Consider the following 23,116-nt stretch of genomic DNA (forward strand, 5'->3'; position numbering starts at 1 on the left):
GGAAAAGAGTGCACAGGAAGTGTTGCACAAACAGACGTCTCAGTCTTCTGTTCCAGTTTGACTTCATGTGAAAAATGGATGAACGGCGCTTCTTTTATCTGCTCCTCTACATGATGGCTGCTGGTAAGATAAATTAAATTAATTTTAAAGCCAGAAAAATATATCCAAATTAATTTTAAGAACAGTGTGTGTTGTTTCAGGCAATTATTAGGACATGATTACCAGCAGAAGCAGAAATATTTTATGGTTGGGAGGGGAAGTTTAAAAATGTCTTCACTGCTATTTCTTGCACATAACTAACATTTCAACAACTTTTTACTTTGATTAAGGAAAATGTTGTACTTATATTTGGTTTTATCTTTTTAAATTTGAGAAAAGAATGTGCTCAGTTCAAAAATAAGGAAATCCTCACAACCAATGGTTCCCACCATAAATGGATGTGTTTTCTTGAGCCATTTAATTTAATGGCTTTACATTATTTTAGCAAGTTTATTTGAAATATTTTTTATCATTCCGTGTTGCAGAAAGAAAAACTCTTTGGGCTAGACTAGAGGAAAAACTTAGATACAAAACAATTGAATCCAGTTTAGAATTAATCTGGAGTCATGTGGATGAACCAAGAGTTAGTATTACAATTTTATGTTTTTGCTTCAAAAAATTAAAAATGAAAAGCTGGACAAATGGGAACACAACAAGACAGGTTTCATCTGAGCATTTGTTCTCAAGTAGATAACATTTAAAAAAATCTAATAAATAATAAAAATTACTTTTAAATGGTTATGGGACTTATGGCTCTTTGACGGGAACCGTTCATTAGTTGGTCATTTACCTCAAAGTGCTGCCACGTATGCAGACAAAGTCACCCTGCACCTCTTCCATCATCAGCTGTGGCTGATTTAAAATCTAAGTGGAGCAGACTTTCAACCTGAAGATGGAAAAATAATTATGGTTTGAGCTGAAACATTCAATTTTAAGTAAGTTGCACCGAACTGCCAAAAATAATGATTACATGACATGTTTACACCACTTTTAGACACTGATCTATACAGGTTATCAGCAAAACATGAAGTTGATTCAGGTGTTACTTGCTCTTTGCCTTTTATCTAATTCTTAAATCTGAATTTAATTTGATCCAAATTTATTTGCGTATTGTGCCGTCACAATTGGGGCTATTCTCACTTATGCAAAGCACATTGAATTGCCTCTGTGTATGAAAAATGCTACACAAATAAAGCTGCATTTGCCTTGCATATTAATCATGAAAGTAATAAATATATAAGAAGCATCTTTTTTATAAATAATACATTTGATGATGGAATCATCTTAGAAATGTAGTTCCTTAGTTTTTGTGCTATATGCTCATAAAGCATTTAGCCTTAAAAATCCTGTTCTCAAATAAACATTTTTATTGCACCTACAGAGCAATATCATTTAATATACAACTTGTTTTCTGCTTTAAACCATAAGTAAATGAATCTAAATTAAATGATCACCTTTTAGATAGATCCCTAAAGAAGATAAATACATGGGTCAAAACCATAAGGATCTGTGTTTTATTTCTAGTTTGACAGATCTGAATATTTCCTCCCAAAGTACACTATAAAATTGTTAATATGTTATCAAGGCTGCTGAGCAGCGCATCCTGTCGTTGTTTGAGAGCAAGATTGTGTCTCTCAGAATATGTGATGAGGCTGCACGAATCCTGCGTACGAGTTTTAAGAGAACCTTCTTTTACAGGAAGCTGTTCTGTGATGTCTGCTGTAATGAATTAGTGTGACCGCTACACTGCTTTTGAGTCAGCTGGGTCTAACTTCTCTCTCAGACAGAAAAGTAACGGGGCTCATGATTTATTAGAGTACATACGTTTTGGTTTTTTATTGCCACCATCAAGGCAAAAATAAAATACTATAAATCATTACTGACAACTCTTTAAAGTGCAAAAAGTGTTCAGAAAAAGTATAATTAGATTCCTTATAAGCATTACCTTTACAATAGAAGTCTGCTTATGATTCATGAGGCTATTTCAAAGTTTCAATCTAATAAAGAAATGAAAATGGTCAAAGTTACAAATTTAGACAATTTAAGGAGGCTTTTATTTTGAAATCCAACATGTGTCTGTGGCAACTAAAAGTTTGGCTTGAGTATTTAGCCATTTTTGGGACATTTAAGAAGGCTTTTGTTTTTAAATCAAGCATCTGATCTATGGTCATGATGGGTAGTGACTGAAAGAACAAGGTCACAGATACAAGCAGCCAAAGTTTTCTCCACATGGTGTCTGGGCTCTCCCTTAGTGATAAGGTGAAAAGCTCGGTCATCCGGGAGGGGCTTAGAGAAGACCCTCTTATCCTGCGCATCAAGAGGAGCCAGATGAGGTGGCTTGGGCATCTGCACAGCACCTTGGTGGCATGCTTTGTGCCTGATAGATGCTTTGTAAATAAAGGTTGAGTTAAGTCGAGTAGTTAGGGTGCCTCCTGAACACATCCCTGGTGAGGTTTTCTGGGTACTTCCAACCAAAGAAGACCTAAAGAAAGACCCAGGAAATGTTGGAAGGACCATGTCTCTCAGTTGCCCAGGGGACACCTAGGAGTTGTCCCAAGAAGTCTGGGTCGCCCTGCTTAGGCTACTGCACCACGACCTGACCCCGGATAGTCGGCAAAAATGGATGGATGGACCTCTGCTCTGACCTTGATTTTATTCTGTAAAACCTTTGTGGAGATGGCTTCTCATACAGAGTCCGGTTCTGCTGGAGCGTTCTTTCTGTTAAAGGGGAGTTTTTCTAAAGATAGGAAACTTTTAACTAATTGGCTTGATGAACTGAAGTCAATGCATTAAAGAGCAAGTCACCCCCAAATCAACTATTTTTTTCTGATAAACTAAATAAATGCGTGTCTAATTGTGCTGCAGACACGTGTAGTCAATAGTTTTGCACTTTAGTGCATTTTAGGTAAAATTTAAAATTTCTGCCTGAAACTGTCAATGTTGTGCCGTTGTCAGGTAAAAACTCTTCACTACATTTGAATTTAAATCTGCCACCGCTGTTGGCTAAGAGGCATGCTATGATGTAAACTGGTACATTATGATGTCACAATGTCGTGAGTGTGTGTATTTGTTAGTGGCTCCACCCTCTCGGTCTGCTAGGCAACAGCATTTGTTGCATTTTTCAAACATGAAGTAGGAGTGAAGTACGCTTCTTGTAAGGGGTGACTTGCTCTTTAAGTAGATGGACTGTTTACTTTGCAAAGTACCTTGAGACGATTCTTGTGAATTGTTGCTATATAAATAAACTGAGCTAACTGGAGTCACATCAGCTTCTGATGTGAAAAATATAGTAAGGAAAATGATTATTAAGTCAACAATACAAACCTTCATATTAGATCTGGAATTTGAATCGCCTTTTTTATTACTGGTTTTTAATCCACCTTAATGCTAAAATGGGGAGGCACTGGTGGGAAGTTTAAGGTACATTAAGCGTTGGTACAGCACACCTTTTGAGTGTCTGGAAACATTTTATTCTTCAGCCTATTATTCTGAAATACTTAAATTTGAAAAAAATTCACAAATATATGGTAAAAAAAACATTTACAAGTAATACGTTTGAACTCCAAGCTTCTATTTTTCCATCCATAATGTGATTTTTTTTTTATCCTTCAGTACGTGAGATAATTTATCTGGACTGTGTTTATTCTAAGTCAATACATAAAAATGAATAAGGAATGCACCACACCTGAGAAGAGGCTTATTTTAGATGTTGTCTCTGTAAAGGCTCATTTCCTCATTATTTGTGATTTTCAGCTGCAGCCATCTCTGTGTCTTCTGCCTTCAACATCGACGTGACACATTCTACGGTTCATTCTGGTGAACAGAAAGATTTCTTTGGCTACAAAGTGCTTCAGTTCAGGTCTTCTGAGAACAAAGGGTGAGTCTGAAGCTGCATTTGTGCCGAAATTAGACTGATGGAATTATAAAACCCCTGACACTGATCAGATAAGAGACGTTTTTTTTAAAGAAGCAGAACCATTTGTGGGAACACGTTCAAATTTTCAGCTTGTAACAACTTGTGATGCATCTGTAAAGGTTTAAACTTTGCTGCTCAGAACTGACTGAACACTGAGTATTAATGTGGTCCACAGGATAATCATCACTGCACCTCTGAGGTCAAATGGGTCAGGAGGAATATTCAGACAAGCTCAGGATAAAAAAGAAAATTGGTTCAGCCCAGATGGTATGTTCACACATTTCACAATAAAAGTTTAAAAAGAACGGTTTCCTAGAATAAATACAAAATACAACTTCTCTGGCCTTTTTTGGGTAGGACCATCACACAGATGTGCTAAAATCCCATTTTCTGCATTAGCTGCAAAAAACAGAAATACAGTTGAGTCAGAAAAAGTCAGACTCTTCCATGTCACAGAGTAAATTGGTATTCATGGCCTCACCCATTTTTGATTACGACCAACTGTGGCTTGCCAACTGTGGACCCACCACCCGCAGGAGGAACATGAAGGGTCCGGTGCAGTGTGGATCGGGTGGCAGACCGAGGCGGGAGCCTTGGCGGTCCGATTCCCGGACAAGGAAACTGGTTTTTGGGACATGGAACGTCACCTCGCTGGCAGGGAAGGAGCAGGAGCTTGTGGCAGAGGTTGAGCGGTACCGGCTAGATATAGTCGAACTCACCTCGACACATAGCATTGGCTCTGGAACCCAAGCCCTTGAGAGGGGTTGAACACTCTCCTTTGCTGGAGTTGCTCCGGGTGAGAGGCGTAGGGCTGGCGTTGGCTTTATGTTAGCCCCAAGACTCTGCCTGTGTGTTGGGGTTTACCCCGGGGGACGAGAGGGTAGCTTCCATGCGCCTTCGGGTCGGGGAACGGGTCCTGACTGTTGTTTGTGCTTATGGGCCAAATATCAGTTCAGATTACCCACCCTTTTTGGAGTCCCTGGGACGAGTGCTAGATAGTGCTCCATCAGGGGACGCCATTGTCCTGCTGGGGGACTTCAGTGCTCACGTGGGCAATGACAGCATGACCTGGAGGGGTGTGATTGGGAGGAACGGCCCGCCTGATCTGAACTCAAGTGGTGTTTCGTTATTGGACCTCTGTGCAAGCCGCAGTTTGGCCATAACGAACACCATGTTTGAACATAAGGATGCCTGTCAGTACACTTGGTACCAGGGCAGCCTAGGTCGCAAGTCGATGATAGACTTTGTAGTTGTATCATCTGACCTGCGGCCGTATGTTTTGGACACCCGAGTGAAGAGAGGAGCGGAGCTGTCAACTGATCACCACCTGGTGGTGAGTTGGATCAGATGGCAAGGGAAGATGCCGCGCAGACCTGGCAGACCCAAACGCATAGTGAGGGTCTGCTGGGAACGCCTGGCGGAAGAACCTGTCAAGACGGTCTTCAACTCCCACCTCCGGCAGAGCTTTGACCGCTTCCCGAGAGCAGTGGGGGACATTGACTTCGAGTGGAGTGGAAAATAGTCTCCTACACCTATCTCCTGCATCAGCTTCTGAGAGAAAATAGACGGTGGAACTCTAGGATTTTAAAAGCCCGACAGATCTACGACACACTGTCACCTAACATTCATGGGCTCACCCATCTTGACTCATGACTGGGAAAGCTGTTGTTCGTTTAGCATCCAGGAAACAGAGAATATCTTGGTTAGTAGAAGCTAACCGTTAGCATTAGGAACTTCCTCGCATGGCAGAACTCCTTCAAACTTGTGTTAAAAGTTGGAGATAAAACATCCATGTTGCAAATCAGTGGTTGAGTCGTGTTGCTGTTATCCAATCCGGGGCAAGATATCCAGAAATCAGACATCAAGAAATAAAACTTCAAACTCCAAATTAAGCTCAGCTGTGATTTGGCTCAGCTCCTGGAAATGGTGCACCTGTGTTTTGTCTCCCCCAAGTACGACTTATAAGCCAGTCATTCCTACTAGCGACCACTTCAAATGTATTGAGTAAACAACTGTCCCCCACCTTTAAACAGGGAGCTGTTTCCAGAAGTCACACTTTGTGCATTAAATTTCACTTCTTAATACAGATCTTTCTGAGACAAACTCAACATTCATCAAACATCTGGGCTTGTCAATAGCTGCAGACCCAACAGGCTCCCAGTTTACTGTAAGAAACACTTTGGCATTTCTAAAAAAGAAAAAACAAGTATTACAAATTGTTTTATACAATGTATTTTAATTTGTTTTGCTTCAGGTTTGCAGCCCAAGTCTTGTTCACGAATGTCATAAGAACTCCTACCTGAACAGTTTGTGTTACAACATCACTGATGACCTTCAGCAAGTCTCCTCTTTCACGCCTTTGTTCCAAAGTGAAGTAGATCTTCAGTGTTGAATATCCAGAATTATCATTTATATTGTTTACTAACTCTTGCACATTATTTTTTCAGAATGCACAAAAAAGACAGTGAACTTGGTCTTTCTATTTGATGGATCAGCAAGCATGACCAAAGCAGAATTTAACAAAAACAAAGATTTCATAAATGAAATAATGATCAACCTAAAAAACACATCAATCAAGGTCATTCAACAATCTATTCTAAACATGAAAAATATTTCACATTGTGTGTGTGTGTCATCAGACTGGTAATGCATGTTTTCTTTTAGTTTGCAGCAGTGCAGTTTTCTTTAACTTTCAGGACCGTTTTTGACTTTAAAGACTACGATGCTGGCAAAGCTCTCGAGAAACTTAATAAAGAACAGCACATGAAATCTCTCACCAACACACACGGCGCGCTCGAGTTTGTGTTGTAAGTTTTATCCGTTGATTCAGTAAAACGTAATGCTCTAATGTTGCAGAAGAAACTCGGCTTCTTTCACTGAGAATTCATTTGTTTCAGGAAGAACCTCTTTGAAGACCCAAATGCAGGTGGCTCACCTGATGCATCTAAAGCTGTGGTGATAATCACAGATGGAGACCCAAGTGATACGGACAAAAATGATATTGTTCAAACTTATGAAAAAAAAAAGATCATCCGAGTTGTCATTGGGGTTGTCGAGGTGATTTCACTTTAGTTTTTATTTTAGCATTACAGCACAGATGAATTTCAGAATAGTTATGTTTGCATGCAACCATCAGAAAAACACTATATATATATATATATATATATATATATATATATATATACATATATATATATATATATATATATATATATATATATATATATATATATTTATAGGAGAGAGAATAGCACACAATTGATCAAATATCCTTTAAACAATGCTAACAGTGAAACTAGCTTTTTTTTAAACAGTTATAACATACACATAACATATTGAAATTCATACTGGTAATTCAAACAATTTCATAAACCAACACGTCACCTTCAGAATGTATTGGCTTTAGAATGAGATCTCCAATGTGTGCAAAACCTGATCAGGCTACTCAAGCTAACAATTAAAACCCATTATCCCTTACAGCAGAGGCTGGATTTTTAAAATCAAAACTTTGTAAATACTTGAGAACTCTGTTGTAAAAATACTTGATTTCTGTCCTTCTTGATTCAGGGCAAAAATGTGGATATGGCAAAATTCAGTTCCATTGCATCTCAGCCACATGACAAAAATATTTTTGAGATACAAAAATATGATGGACTCACGGGGATACTGAAAAGTTTTCAAAATAAAATCTTTGCTGTGGAAGGTGATGGTTGATTATCCCAAATTTTGATCATAACTAAAATAAATTCTCATTGTTCTGTTTCTATGCAGCAATAACACTGACTCCTTTTATGTCTCATATTTAGAGTCCAAAGCGACTCTAGCAGATGACTTGGTGAATGAAATGTCTCAGAGTGGATTCAGCACTGCCTTCTATAAGGTGAGAGACACCACAGTTCACATCTCTGTTGGCATTTATTAAGGTTGCAGAAATCAAATATTCCCTTGATTACGCACATGCTACACCATTAGTTCTTAAAGGTCTCATTCACTCGATTCTTCTATAAATCTGCTGCGGTCTCTAGTATGAATGAATGCTTGTGTGTTATTTTCTTGCTCATTAATATTTATGATATGAAAATATCTCACCTCTGATTGCAACAGCGATGTTGCCTTGCAATGCAAAGTTCATGTGTTAGCTCTACAATTAACACAAGCCAGAACGTGTTCCGCCATGTTGTGGAGTTGCTAGAGCCTAATTTATACCTCTCCGTCGGTACAAAGACACGCAACATCTTGATTCATTATTTCGAGAGCTCTCCACCAAGCATGCAAGGATGGACGGAGTCTGTTAGGGTTAAAACCTAATAAAACGATCACACAGAAACAAGTAGTTGTCATTTACCAGCTTTGCAAAGGGGAGAGAGCTTTTTGTGAGAAGTGTAACAAGTTACAGCAATCTCAGCCCAACTCCGAGTTCTCTTCCCTGCGCAGCATATTTTGATTTGATACAAGAAGCAAGGGGTGGTTACAAGTTGTGTGATGTGGCTTGAGAAGATAGAGTGACGTTAGGATGTGAAAGAAGTAGGAGAAATCAGTTTAGGCAGGAACAGAGTGTTTTATTCTAGGGAGCAGGTGTGTGGGGACAGTTTCGGACAAACTTCAGAATGTAGATGTAGCTCTTGTCTCTATTGGGGAGATAGACAAACAGTTTCATGAGGGCCGGCATGTGGCATTAAAGGTCACTTAAAATGAAATAAGCAGAACATACATATTATGGGATAAAGTAATAAACTTGAAAACCTTGACAGAGTCAAGCCCACCTTTTAAAACATTTGTCGAATGAGACAAAGAAGCTTGTGAGGATGCCGCTTCCTTTAAATTTGTCAACAGCACAGCCATTGCAACCTAAAAATGTTAAAAGCGAGCTGACGTTATCTACTGGCAAACGGGGCAGCTTGAAGAATACCTAGCAGAAAAACTCTAAAAATGTTAACATTTATTCACCCGTGACTGGGGAAGTATAAAGACACACGGCAAGTGTTTTATTCGTGGACAGAAATGATGGGAACCGTGGGTTTGCTGATAGCGAGTGCATGAAAAGGCGATGGAGAATGAGGGACAAATCTGTCTTATAAAGTCTCTGGAATACATTGAACAAATGTAAACACAATAGTAAATACATTAAATACAATCTTGGATCGGATACGTGACAGTAATGGTGGCAGGATACCCCAGAAAAACGCTACGCCCTCTGTGGTCCTGGCAGGAAATTGCCTTGCAACGCTCCCCAGGTGACGGTGAAGTCTGAAGATAAAAAGTTTCTGTCAAGGCATGTGCGTCTCTCCCTTGTGGAGCTCAGGGAGAAGTAAAAATCAGGCTTAATAGTTAGCTTCTATTAGCCAAGATGTGCCCTACTCTCTCCTGGACACAAAATCTACATTTGTTCCTTCCGCTGCTGCAAGACAAAATGGGTGAGGCCATAAATACTAATTTTCCCTAAAAGATAGAAGAAAGCAAGCATTTTCTGACTCACGTTTTCCCGTGTGTTTCGTTTCTTTGGCTAATGCGAGTGTTTGGGTTGAAGAAAATTTTTCACATTCAGCGTACATTTGCAACTCTGAGTGACAATTGAATTTCAAAAAGAACAAGTTTCTCAGTGAATGAGACTTTTAATATATACCTTCCTTAAAGTTCATCCAAGCTGTTCCTTTATTTTTTAAGAGGGACATCAGAGTCTCAGATCTGTCAGATTAAATCACAGTTACTAAGAATCTGTGTTCTAACCAGATGTTTGTGTTGGTAGAACACATTAATTTTGGGTTCAGTGGGATCAAACTCCTGGCGTGGTTCTCTCCATGAGCATCAAGAACAAGATAAAGAACAGATTTCCGATTCAGAAATGAAAAAAGACTCCTACATGGGTAAACTATTTATTAAAATCATCATTACCAACTTGAAAGACATAAACTATTGCTATCAGTTTCAGGTTCTTGTTGCGGTTTAACCTTCTGTGATCATGTTTAGAATTATGTTTAACAATAATCTGTTGCAGGATACTCTTTATCTGTTGGAGAGAAGAGTGGCGTTCCTTTATATTTTGCGGGTGCACCTCGATTTGACCACATGGGACAGGTTGTTGTTTTCAGAAAAGATGACAAGAAATGGTCAACAGCCCAAAGAATACAAGAGGACCAGGTTGGTAACTCTTTATCTCTTCTGTTATGTGTAGGAACATGATATTTGTGTGTGTGTGTGTGTGTGTGTGTGTGTTTTTAGGAAGAAAATCAGAAACTTTGTTGATTGTAAAGAAAGCTTCTACTAAAGGCATGTTTAAGCATTTTTCATATATGTATGTTTCAGATTGGCTCTTACTTTGGTGCGGAGCTGTGCTCCGTAGACATCAACTCAGATGGTGACACAGATTTTGTGCTGGTGGGAGCACCACTTTTTTATCAGCCTCATGAGAATAAGGAAGGGAGAATCTACATTTATTCACTTTCTGCTAAGGTAAATTAATTGTATTTGTATAGCACATTCTATGGTTCTACAACCTCCCCCCAAGGAGCCTTACAACACAGCCAGTTATTCACCCACATACACGTTCACATGCTGGTGGTAATGACCTACAACATAGCCACAGCTGCCCTGGGGCGAACAGATGGAAGCAAGGCTGCTGAACACTGGCACCACAGGTCCCTCAGACCACCACCGCCAGGCAAACGGAGAAGTGTCTTACCCAAGGACAGAACGACTAGACCGAGTCTGAGACAGGCACTTAACTCCTCTGCCACCGTCGTCCCAGCCGTGATGAGGGGTAGAACTAGGAGGGGTTACTTATGTGTCTTTTCTTTTTTGAATAAATCCTTTTTTTTTTCTTTTATAGATCGAATTAGAAAAAGAATTCAGTGTGATGGCACCATCCATGGGTAGATTCGGCTCCACAATTTCCAGTCTTTCAGATCTAAATGGAGACGGACTCAGAGATGTTGCAGTTGGAGCACCGTTGGAGGATGAGAACAGGGGTGCTGTGTACATCTTCCTTGGAGAGAAACGCAGAGGGATACGTGGCACTTTCAGCCAGGTGACACAACAGTTCAAAATTCTTCCCACTAACATCAATTTAAAACAGTTTGGTGAAACAAAAACACAAATCAGTGATTTCTTTGTGCATTCAAACCCCCTTGGAAAGAATTAGATGCACCCACGTTTCAACTTTTATCTCAACATTTCTAAATTAATCCTGTCATATTTGCATGGAACAAGTCCTCCATCTCAGAAAAAGCAAAAGTTTACTTAGAATTTTCAATAACTCAGTAAATACATTTTAAAATGGTAATACCAAATTCAATTCAATTCAGTTCAATTCAAAAATACTTTATTAATCCCAGAGGGAAATTGATTGCTGTGGTAGCTCAGAATAAAAAGAATAATCAAGTCATCAAAGAGTTATTGTATATTACAATGGCTGTTGGCAGGAAGGATCTCCAGTAGCGGTCAGTGTTGCAGCGAAACTGAAGAAGCCTCTGACTGAAGACACTCTTCCGTTGTCGGACAGTCTTGTGAAGAGAATGCTCAGGGTTGTCCATCATTTTCTTGATTCTCTGGAGAATCCTTCTTTGCATGATCTCCTCCAGTGGTTCCACAGTCGTCCCCAGAACAGAACCAGCCTTTTTTATTAGGCTGTTGAGCCTTTTCAGGTCCCTGCTTCTGATGCTGCTACTCCAACAGACGATGGCTGGAGAGATTACACTCTCAACAACAGACTTGTAGAAGATCTGCAGCATCTTGCTACAGACATTGAAGGACCTAAGCGTCCTCAAGAAGTGCAGTCTGCTGTGTCCCTTCTTGTAAACGGCTTGTCTGTTCTTTCTCCAGTCCAGTCTGTTGTCCAGGTGAACTCCAAGGTATTTGTATTCCTCAATCACCTCCACTTCTTCTCCCATGATGGAAACAGTGTTTGACTTCACCCTGTTTCTTCTGAAGTCTAAAAATCATCTCCTTTGTTTTGTTCACGTTCAAGGTCAGATGATTGTTTCCACACCATACCGCAAAGCGCTCCACCAGCTCTCTGTACTCAGCTTCCTGTCCATCTCTGATACACCCGACAACTGCAGAGTCATCTGAGTATTTCTGTAGATGACAGGTCTCTGATTTGTACTGCAAGTCTGAGGTGTACAGGGTGAAAAGGAATGGTGAGAGTACAGTCCCCTGTGGTGCTCCAATGTTACTGATCACCTGGTTTGATGTGCAGTTCTTCAGCCTCACAAACTGTGGTCTGTTTGTCAGGTAGTCTTTAATCCAGGCGATAGTTGAGGCCCCCACCTGTGTCTTCTGGAGTTTCTGACAAAGTACATCAGGCTGGATTGTGTTAAATGCACTGGAGAAGTCAAAGAACATGACCCTCACAGTGCTGCCTGCGTTGTCCAGATGACAGTGGATTGGTTGAAGCAGCTGCATGATGGCATCTTCAACTCCAACTCCATGGCGATAAGCAAACTGCAGCGGGTCCTGATATGTTCTAATTTGCTTATTCAGGTGGACCAACAGGAGTCTCTCCAGGACCTTCATGATGTGGGATGTCAGGGCAACCGGTCTGTAGTCGTCATTGACTGATGGGCGAGTTTTCTTTGGAACTGGAACAAGGCAGGATGTCTTCCACAGGACTGGAACCTTCTCCTGGGCCAGGCTGAGGTTGAAGAGGTGCTGCAGAATCCCACAGAGCTGCTCTGCACAGGCCTTCAGTACTCTGGGGCTGACACCATCTGGACCTGCAGCCTTGTTCCTGTTCAGTCTCTCCAGCTGCCTCTTCACCTGACTTCTAACGACAGATAGGTGGGAGGGGGAGGGGGGCAGCATCTCCTGACTTGGTTGAAGACAGATTTATAGAACCAGAAGAGTCCATGACTGTGTTAAGAGGACAAAAGAGCTGGCGTGTGACAGGAAAATGTTGGATCAGAGGAGGATGGGATGTCTGATTGGCTGGGGACAGGCGAGGAGGATGCTGGGTTTGTTCCTGAACTGAACCTATTGAAGAACTTGTTCAGTTCATTGGCTGTCCAGGCTGCCATCTGTGCAATCCTTCCTCTGCTTGAAGCCTGTGATCTTCTTCATCCCTGACCAGACATCCCTGATATTGTTCCTCTGTAGTTTGTTCTCCAGCTTCTTCCTGTATGCCTTCTTGCTGTCTCTGATCTTGATCTTCAGTTGCTTCTGTATACTCCTCAATAATTCCCTGTCTCGCTCCTTAAAGGCTCTTTTTTTCCTCATTTAGCAGATTCTTCAGTTAGCTGGTGATCCAGGGTTTGTCACGTTGAGGAGCAGGAGGTTTAGACCCAAGATGCAGAATTCCCAGAACGACTCAAGGCAGGAGTGGTTAAAGAAAATAATTCCTTTATTTAAAGGAGGATGCGCCAAAAGTCCAAAGCACAAAAAAATAAAATAAAATAAAACACTGAACGCTCAAAAACAAACAAAAGCTCACTCATGAGCACAGACTCGGAGAAACTCGAGAGGGAACAGAACCACGCTGACACAAACACAATGGACCAACAAACACTGAGGAACAAGACAGGGTTTTTAACACAGAGGGGAGCAATCAGGGGAACAGGTGACAGGTGTGAGGAGTGAGGTCTGGAGCGAAGACAGGTGCCATTAATAAACTAAATGGGGAAAGAACTTAAGCAAAGGGGAAGATAAACCATAACCTATAAAACACTAAATAACTAAATCTAAAGACTAAGGGCAAAGATAAACAACTAATGACTAGAGGGGTGATGAAGACCAATACAAACCAGCAAGAACTACATGGGAGTGACAAGAAGGAAACATGAGGGAAGCCTAGAGGGAGCTGGAGAACACAAGGAGACACACAGAGCACAAGGGGACACATGAGGGGAACGCAGAGGACAAACAGGAGGGGGCTGGGGACCAAAGGGACACAGAGCATGACAGTACTCAGTAAGACTCTGCAGGCGAAGACGAGGACTCTCGGACCGGCTGGGCTGGCTGGGCCGGGAGTGCAGCCTCATGGACCGGCGGAGCCACTGCAGGCGGAGCCTCTTGGACCGGCGGAACCGTTGCAGGCGGAGCCTCTAGGACAGGCAGAACTGCTGTAGACGGGGTCTCTTGGACAGGCGGACCACCTCTGATCTCCGGGACCACGCTGGACCCAGATGCGGTGCGACCTCCGGGACCACCACTGGACCTGGATGTGGTGCGACCTCCAGAACCACCGCTGGACTTGGGAGCGGTGCGACCTCTGGGACCACAGCTGGACCTGGGAGCGGTGCGACCTCTGGGACCACAGCTGGACCTGGATGCGGTGATGGCGGGTGGAGCTCGTGCTGAGCTGATGTTGACAGCGGATGGAGCTCGGACCGGGGTTGCAGAGCTGGAACCACCTGGAGTGATGGTGCAGCTCGGACCTCCGGAGACTGCCGGTGACGGTTGCAACGTCGTCGTGGTATGGAAGTCTTACCACGAGAGAAGAGGAGGTTTCTGAGGCAACTCCAGACCATGAGCGCAGATCTTGATGTGAGGGGACAGCTCCCTTAGCGACCTGACCCACCAGAAGACCGGAGGTGGCGTCAGGAGGAACTGCGGCTCACCAGCAACGCTGATCCGGAGGGGAAACCTGGACCCTTGGTTGTTGTGACGTGGAGGGTTGGACTACCAGAGATGAAGCGGTGGGATTGTTGGAACCAGGTGGTGATGAGGACCAGCCCACCAGAGGTGAAGAGGTGGCGCTGTTGGAACCAGAGGGGTACTTCCAACCGGGAGGAGGCCAAAAGGTAGACCCAGGGCACATTGGAGGGGCTATGTCTCTCACCTGGCCATGGAACGCCTTATGATTTTTCCAGGGGAGCTGGCCCAAGTGACTGGGGAGAGGGAAGTCTGGGCCTCTCGACTTAGGCTACTGCGTGCTCCGGATAAGCAGATGAAGATACATGAATGAATGAATGTATGAATGAACGAATGAATGTATGAATGAACGAATGGATGGATGGATGGATGGATGGATGGATGGATGGATGGATGGATGGATGGATAATACCAAATGTGAGAAATGTTCCTATTGTAACCAAGGACTGGTCCTAACGGTGACACCATAACAAAATTTACCAAAATTTTTTGAACAAAAGATAATTTAAAAACAGAAAAGGAAGTAAAAGAGTAAGTCGGGCTGCCCTTATAAGACTCTACCTATATCTTTTAGTCTGTAAGCCATACAGTGCCGGGCGGACCACCCCAACTCAAACGAAACAGCATTAAAAGGACAACAGGAATAGTTCAGTCCCCGTAAAATAAAATATATTTCATATCAAAACAAATATTCAGTAAGCACCATCCCTTTACTTCACGCACATCCTTAAAGTACCTGCAAAGAACTTCAGTCTTTAACCATCCACAGGGAGCTAGAGTAAAATGATTCCGGCGGTTTGGCAAAATCTTAGCCTCAATAGGCAGGATGACCTTTAAGCACTCATCACACTGCATGACAAATGGTCATACTGTGTGATCAATATTGCTTCATGGGTGCAAGAACTCCTTGGAAAAGAAATGTTACTCAACACAGTCTGCTGCAAGATGGAGATGTAAGTGAAACTGTATTGCAGTTTACAGTGACACAAGCTCATCTCAGATGGACCAAGAAAACACAAGTTCAAATTTCAACTGCTTTGAGACAAAGAGGCATCTGATTCTCTGGTCTATAGATGAGAAACAAGCCGGCTCTCTGTGAGAAGTGTAAACGCCAACATCTGGGATTATATTTGGGTGTTACAAATATATTTGGGGGGTAACACAAAATGCCTACGCTATTTAGACGTTCAGTTGTTTTTATTTCCATCCAACATGGATTTTTAACCCTCCCACTGTCTTCATGGGTGACCCCGCCAGGAAAGTTGACCATTGAGCAGGGTTGACGGTTTATCCCTTGAGGTCCACGTGGCAGGGGTGAGGAGTGAGCACCACCTCACCCCTGCCACGTGGACCTCAAGGGATAAACCATCAACCCTGCTCAATGGTCAACTTTCTTCGCGGGGTCACCCATGAAGACAGTGAGAGGGTTAAGTCAGTGCAAATACATTTTTAATCCCACAAACCAATGTCCAGTATGGTCCTTTGTCTGGTGTGCAAAATGTTTCAGCTTTCAAATATCTTTTTGCTCCAGAGAATCAATGGAAAGAATTTCCAACCTGAAATTAGATTTTTTGGACAAGCCATCGATGGAGTCATTGACCTGGGAGATGATGAGCTTCCAGATATTGTGGTTGGATCACAAGGTGCTGCTGTGGTCTTAAGGTACTACACAACTGGTTTAGTTCAGTTTGTATATTCTCCAATTCTCACACGAGCAATTTAAAACACTTTTGATCATGTCCTTCAGGTCCAAGCCCGTTTTCAATGCCACGGCTCAACTGTCGTTTCATCCTGGTGTGATCAGCACTGAGAAAATTGACTGTGTGAATAAAAAAGATGAAAATTTACCGATGGTCAACCTGACAGCCTGCTTTGAAATGGTAGAAGCAACAAAGAGCAAAGGTGGGGGCATCATTAAAGAAAAGTGATGCAACAACATGTAGTGAGATTGTCACTTAAATCTACCTGTTTGACTTTGTAGAAGCAATGAGACTAGGACTGAACATCTCATTCACACTCAGCTTGGATCCAAGCAGACCAAAAAATCGAGCATTCTTTCTTCAAAATGAGAAGAAAGTCCAGAGTTTAACAACTACCAACGAACTGCGCATGGGAAAAACCTGCTTTGAGTATCCTACCTACATGCAGGCATTACATTCAAACTTTCTTATAAGATTTCTGATTTAGACCACTGTTAAAGTGAATCATCATACGTAACTCTGTTGTTTTTGTTTTCCAGTATTGTGTAGTTGACACTTTATCACCAATCAACATCAAGTTAAATTTCTCTCAGGCTGATGCTGGGAGCTCCGGTGCTATGTTGAACATAGACAGCAAAAACCAAGCTCTTATGAAGGTGTGCATCAAAACTTCTTACATCCTCAAGTGAATTAACGTCCAAAAGTGTTTTTTCCAAACCAGCCCAGGTCTCTACAGTTCTACATGAAAACGCGCCCTTCCTGTGGGCCCGGTTTGAGTTTTTAAGCTGTCTCAAGAGATTTGTGGATGAATGAAATTGTTGCTTCTTCACAGATTCCCTTCGAAAGACAGTGCAGTAAAAATGATACCTGTGTTGCTCAACTTACAGTGGATCTTGACTTTTTGTAAGTATCACTGAAAAAACCGAGTACTACAAAAAAAAAAAGAATCCCATCTGGCTGACTGCAATGAGTTCTCTGACTTTCAGGTCTAAAACAATATTGGTGACCGAGGATAACTACTTCAACGTGTCCGTAACGCTGGCTAATCATGGCGACGACTCGTACAACACCACCCTGACGATGCACTATCCTCCAGGCCTCTCCTTCTCTAAGCTTGAAGTTACAAAAGTGATTTAAACACTGTTCGGATTCATTTTATACAAATATCATTAATGTACACATTTTATTTATTAGAAACTGCCATTTATCCATATAAAGGCACCCACGGTGAGCAAAAATTACCATATCAGCATTCAGAATTGGACGTACACACTCCACACAAAAATGTACTAATATCATGCATTTTATGGTAAATGGCCTGTATTTGTATAGTGCCTTCTTAGGGTTTTGCAACCCCCAAGGTGCTTCACAACAATAGTCATCCTCTTTGTGCGTTCATTCTTTGTGTCTCCTCTAACTGCATTACTTGTTTTTTTTAACACAGAAAGGAGTTGTTTTACCTTTTTTTGCTGACGTTTCGACTACTGGAGTCTTCTTCAGAGCTTGCCACTGTCTGCAGCTTTAGTTCCTTCTCTGGATAAACTGAGATAGATCAAGAACAACAGGGGTCCTAACACAGACCTCTGCTGTTTATTGATCCATCTATACCCCTGGGTTTAGTCCGCAGAAACCACAACGGCAGTTTTTACCTTTGCACTAATGATTGTGAGCTCGAACTTCCTGTTCAGCAAGAGGTTGGGGGCAAGATTCAACGTCTATGTGACTAAAACACAGTTATGGATTAAAGGTGGAATATGAGCCCACAAGATGTTCTAACATTAAATACTGTTGTAAAATAAACTTCTATGTAGAAATTAGTCCTTACAATTTGTCACTGAACATGGTGCTGGAACGTGTCAGCAGTGAATCAAACTCCCGACAGCTGGAATTAGTTTTGTTGTTGCGATACCACCTCTGAACACCAGAGTCCACCAGAGTGTCCATGTTCCATATCCAACCTTTAAATCAAAGTTTCTGAGCCAAAAATGAAAGTAAATTTTAGGTCACTGTTTTGTGAAAGCTTCATTGTTTTGACCGGCCGCTCCGGTCATCACAGGATGGTCGGCTAGCAGTGCCTACACCACGCTCAGGACAATCCAGACTTTTCTCATGCATCGTTCCACAAATGTGGAATGACCTTCCAAGCACTACCAGAACTGCGGCTTCCTTTTCAATTTTCAAGAAACTCCTGAAGACCCTGCTCTTCAGAGAGCATCTTCTTCACTAGCACCTTGCCTGCACCCGCCCCCCTCTCTACTGTCCACTCCTTGTTCCCTACTCTCCATGACTGATGCCAATGTTGTTGTTGTTACTATTGTTGTTAGCCTCAAGGGCAACATGCCGATTATCACTTGTAAGTCGCTTTGGACAAAAGCGTCTGCTAAATACATAAACATAAACATTTGAGAGTAAAATTGGATGCTTTACTGAAGATGGATACCTACATTTATTTTGTTGTTTCTTTCAACTTTAACACCAATCCAGTATCAAGCCGACATCGCCTAAAATGATTCTAGAGTCTGCTCATTCCTTTGTGTACATTGGACTTTTGTAATTCACTATATTCAGGACTGATCCAATCTTCTATTTCAAGGCTGCAACTGGTGCAGAATTCTGCTGCCAGATTTACAAAACTTGAACCTTCATTTCTCAACATGCAAGGATTTTAGAATAAAACTCCATCCATGTAAGGTCATCATAGGTTATCCTCAGTAACTTACAGCCATTAGTAGTTTAGATTTTAGATCTGTTGCTCACAACATGGCTGTGTGGCACCAAAACAAGCAGAGGAAACGGTCTATCTTGAGAACTTCTGACTCACACAGGAAGTGTGAGTACGTTTTTATAGGCCCATAAAATAATTTAACACAATTATTTTCTATAAATTTTCAAATGCACTTTGAAAAAGTAGATCTGTGTTTAAACTTGTGGTGCAACATTTCAACCACATATTCTTGTCCTACCAGTCCAGCAGACCAACACTTCATGCGTGCTACGATCTGGAAGAAGTTCTCGACAAAACAGTTTGCGGCATCAGCCTTCCTGTGTATCGCAGCAAATCCTCAGTGAGTAAAGTACACACAGACACAAACAGAAGAGGTTTCACAAGAACTGACACCTACTAAGAACATTTCACATTATCTTTCTTCAAAGAAGAAATTTTCAGTTTTTGCTTTGAATCACACCTAACCTCATAATCTCTTGTTCCGTTTAGACGACGTTTCAAAGTTCGTTCCGTGTTGCAAAGGATTTCGAGTGGAATGACAAAATATCGCTAACAGTGACAGGGAAAAGGTACATAGAAAATTTTTTAAACAACAAACCAGGAAGGCTAGCAATTACATTGTGCTTCTTAAATATTTTAATATTTCCCATTTTTGCATCTTCAGTGATAATTCAAACTCCAGCGAGATTGATTGGATGACCAAAAGCATTCCGGTGCAATATCAAATTCGAATGGCATTAACAGTGTAAGTAAGATTATTCACATTAACAATGAACAAATGTTGTATAAATATTCATTTATTATTTATTCAGCTGTATAAACCCACAACTTGGGTTCTTTCCAGAAATGAAGACACGGTCACCTATCTCAACTTCACCACAGATGATCCTGCACCCCAAAACATGCATGTTAAATACAAAGTAAGTCAGTTAAACTAATTCATATGAGCTGGACTTGGCGTGTGAGGTTTGGGTTGTGGGACAGTGGTTTAAATCTGCTGCGGAGGTCACGGATAATTTTTACGGAGCTGAAGAAGGCTTATGTCCTCAGAAGAACTGTGTGTGTGTGTGTGTGTGTGCATGTGTGTACACACTAGAGGTACGGGTTAAATCTATCTAGTTTCTGTATTATCAAAGCAAGAAGTTTTTCTGACTTGGCACAAGTTTGAGCATCTTTTCTAAGAAGGATTCTTCATCTCCAATTCAGTTTTAAGCATTCGTAACTTGAGAGCTTCTGGGTCACAATTTACCTTCTTTGCAGATGATGAGGTTCATTTTGAGTCTTCGTAACTTCAACTTTGCACTGGGGTAATTCTCCGTGTGTAAGAAACAGCTTCCGAAGCCATGGATGCCAGCCAGAACAAAATTAAAGCTACTTGGATGGTGCTGAGTCTGTTTCAAGCTGAGGAATTCTAGCATTTCAGTGCAATAAAGAAAACACTGCTTCAGTCTGTAGTGGAAGGAACGAATGAAGTCAGAAAACAAAACTCTCATTTCCATCTATCGTTTAACCCTTAACCTATGGTCACAATGTTCAGGTCATGACTGAAGGAGTGAGAACTCAGATGAGGGGTCAGCTAAGGCCTAGTACACACGGCAAGATAATTATGCCAATTCTCCACTCCTGACTACCTTAAAGATGCACACGATTACTGTAATGGCTCTAAAAATAATCACCCATCCATTCATCCTTCTATTTTCCTCCTCTTTAATGGGATGGGATTGTGGGGACAACAGCCTAAGTAGAGGCCCTCATTAACCTCATGTTCCAATCTACCCTCATTCATGAACAAGACCCTGAGATCTTTGGTATGTTCTTGCAGTGTCTGGTTTCTAACTGCATTTTTGGTTCTTTTTAAAACACAGGAAATGTTTTTTTTACCTTGCTGACAATTTTGTTTACTGACTGCAAACTTCCTTCCTGATGGTGGCGTCACTTCCTTCTCCGTTTATCCGCAGGCAGAACAAATTTACAGTTGTAGACCTGTAGTCCAAAAATCAACACTTTGATTTAATACTGGAGAGAGGGATGTCACAGCTTCCCTCTTGAATCTACCTTCATGGAAGAACTGATGGATTTATTTACCAGAGGTTTGCTTTCATTTACAGATAGATAATACTGGTTTCAAGGATTTTCCTGTCAACGTGTCCATCCTCCTTCCAACCAAACTGGAACACAGCTTTGAAGTGATCAGCTATGAAGTTATTGTCCAGGAGGTAATTTGGACTGAACCACTACACTTTATACTCAAGCTGCTGCCGTTTATAAAGCTAAAGGCTTTGTCGATATTTGTTTTTTTTTTTGTTCAGGACAAAACTCAGTGCTCGATCCAGCCCGACTTGAAAAAACACGAGGTACAAAAAATTTTAAAAGTGAAAATCCTCTCACTGAAAATGCTCTTTAAATAGAACTCCTGACTTTTTATTTAGCAGAGCTGCTCACCAGAAAACAGCTGTGTGGTCATCAGGTGTGACAGTTTAATTCTGGAGAGATTTTCCGGTGTCGAGTTAAGCTTGGTGGGAAAGGTGCACTTTAAGGACCTGAGACAGCACGCAGCGGTATGTCAACAAGCAACTAAAGACAAAACAAACACTTGATATTTCTCTAAATTGCATTCTTTTATTTTACAGAATATTGCCTTTCTTAAACGATATACTGGAGAAAACGGAGAGGTGAAATTTTGGAGCCTCTTAAAAGTTGACTATGACCCTAAACGATTCGTTCTAGCTTCTCATAAACAAGAGGTATGTTAAAGTTTGACCATATAACGCTGCTTTGAATCTTTCCTCAGTTATTTTTATTTACATTCAGAAATCAAGTCCTAAAAACGAGAATCCTCAGAAAACTGGAATGTGTAAGGACAACGATCCGACGATCAAATGCGTATGTGAGGTTCTTCTGAATTTTTGTTAGACACAAATAATCCTCTGTAGAAAGCATTAAGTTTTGACTCATATTTTATTTGCTGACAGACCAACGTTCGCGTTGAGTTCATAATCCCTCCAAACAAGCTACTGATCATTTTAACTGGAGCCGGACTGGGGCTGTTGCTTCTAATCATCCTCACAGTCATCATGTGGAAGGTGAGCTTTCAGCTGAAATGTCTGGAGACATAACGTTTTTTTGTTGCTTTGGTTTAAACGATTTTTTTTGTTCCTATTTTTCACAAGTTGGGTTGCTTCAAAAGGAAAACAATGGAGTATTATCAGGAACAAGAAGACAAAGTCTCCTGGGAAAATGGAAGCCCGGCCAATTTTAATCCTGACTTCAGCAGCAGGATGATGAGCATATCAGAAACTGACAAAAAATCAGACCAACTTCCAGAAGAAAAGCAGCTTCTGGATGCCGAGAAGACCAACGGACCCTTAGAGTCGGATATAAAGGACTCATCTGAAAATGTGAACGGCTCCACTGCTGAGTCAGAACCCCAGGAGGAGGAGAAGTAGACAAGTTGTTTCACAAAAACAAGTTTCTTCATTTGAACACCAGAATCAAACCTCATCTCAACCTCATTATTATACTCCGGACTGCTAATTATTGCCTGCTCATTTCTTCTGTTTAGTCTGTTTAACTCAAGACTTCACCCGGTTCCGGTGTACCATCAAATCGCCCTCCCCCATCTAATAATGGCCGTGTTCGAGTTGAGCTGCGCCTCGCCTGGAAAACAGACGAGAGCAGACGGACGCAGCAGGGGGAGTGGCTGAAAGCCGGCGTTTAAGTCGGACACAATTTCCTGCATGTGTAGCTCGCGGGTGACGATGGATGAAGATATCGCGTTAGCGTTCATACTTGTTTAATTTTCAATTTTAATTCTGGTGCCTGTTAGCAGCTGAAACACATCCTCACGTGCTTGTGGATATCATATATTGTATATGAAGACATGACTGTAATAATAAGTAAAGGTTAGCAGCTGTAGCTTCAGTGTGCTCATAGGAAACATGACAAAAGAACACAAAACACATTTCTCTTTATGGCCTATATAGTTGTCATCATCAACGTAACATGATTTACAGAATACATGTGACCAACTAACATTTCATGTTCTACCACCGGATGTTTGGATCAAAATATGAACCAATCAGATCTTAGATCAGGTGAGAGCCAGGCGCTTCCCGTCATCCCCTAGGTTTTGCAGCCGAGGGAGAGCAACTG

The 23,116-nt window shown here is 41.5% G+C and overlaps 1 protein-coding gene across 2 annotated transcripts; it reads left to right on the forward strand.

Annotated features, from left to right (window-relative positions):
• Positions 1-22,549, forward strand: zmp:0000001082 (integrin alpha-L). Of its 2 annotated transcripts, none has more exons than XM_015976916.3 (31): positions 1-123; positions 3,793-3,916; positions 4,131-4,222; positions 6,043-6,122; positions 6,210-6,324; positions 6,403-6,533; positions 6,620-6,762; positions 6,853-7,012; positions 7,523-7,658; positions 7,762-7,835; positions 9,702-9,819; positions 9,951-10,093; positions 10,259-10,405; positions 10,782-10,979; positions 16,071-16,201; positions 16,287-16,441; positions 16,521-16,687; positions 16,779-16,895; positions 17,072-17,142; positions 17,226-17,367; positions 19,206-19,304; positions 19,454-19,533; positions 19,629-19,709; positions 19,809-19,884; positions 21,073-21,180; positions 21,274-21,318; positions 21,394-21,522; positions 21,595-21,708; positions 21,776-21,847; positions 21,937-22,047; positions 22,135-22,549. In XM_015976916.3, exons 1-31 carry the CDS (start codon positions 75-77, stop codon positions 22,408-22,410), a joined length of 3,684 nt encoding a protein of 1,227 aa, XP_015832402.1. In that variant the 5' UTR covers positions 1-74; the 3' UTR covers positions 22,411-22,549. The 2 variants fall into 2 exon arrangements, with proteins under 2 accessions (XP_015832402.1, XP_015832404.1); XM_015976918.3 differs by having other exon boundaries at positions 21,397-21,522.
• Positions 22,550-23,116: the final 567 nt, after the last annotated feature.

This window comes from Nothobranchius furzeri, chromosome 4 (genome assembly GCF_043380555.1).
Source record: "Nothobranchius furzeri strain GRZ-AD chromosome 4, NfurGRZ-RIMD1, whole genome shotgun sequence".
In the NCBI taxonomy this organism is placed as follows: domain Eukaryota; kingdom Metazoa; phylum Chordata; class Actinopteri; order Cyprinodontiformes; family Nothobranchiidae; genus Nothobranchius; species Nothobranchius furzeri.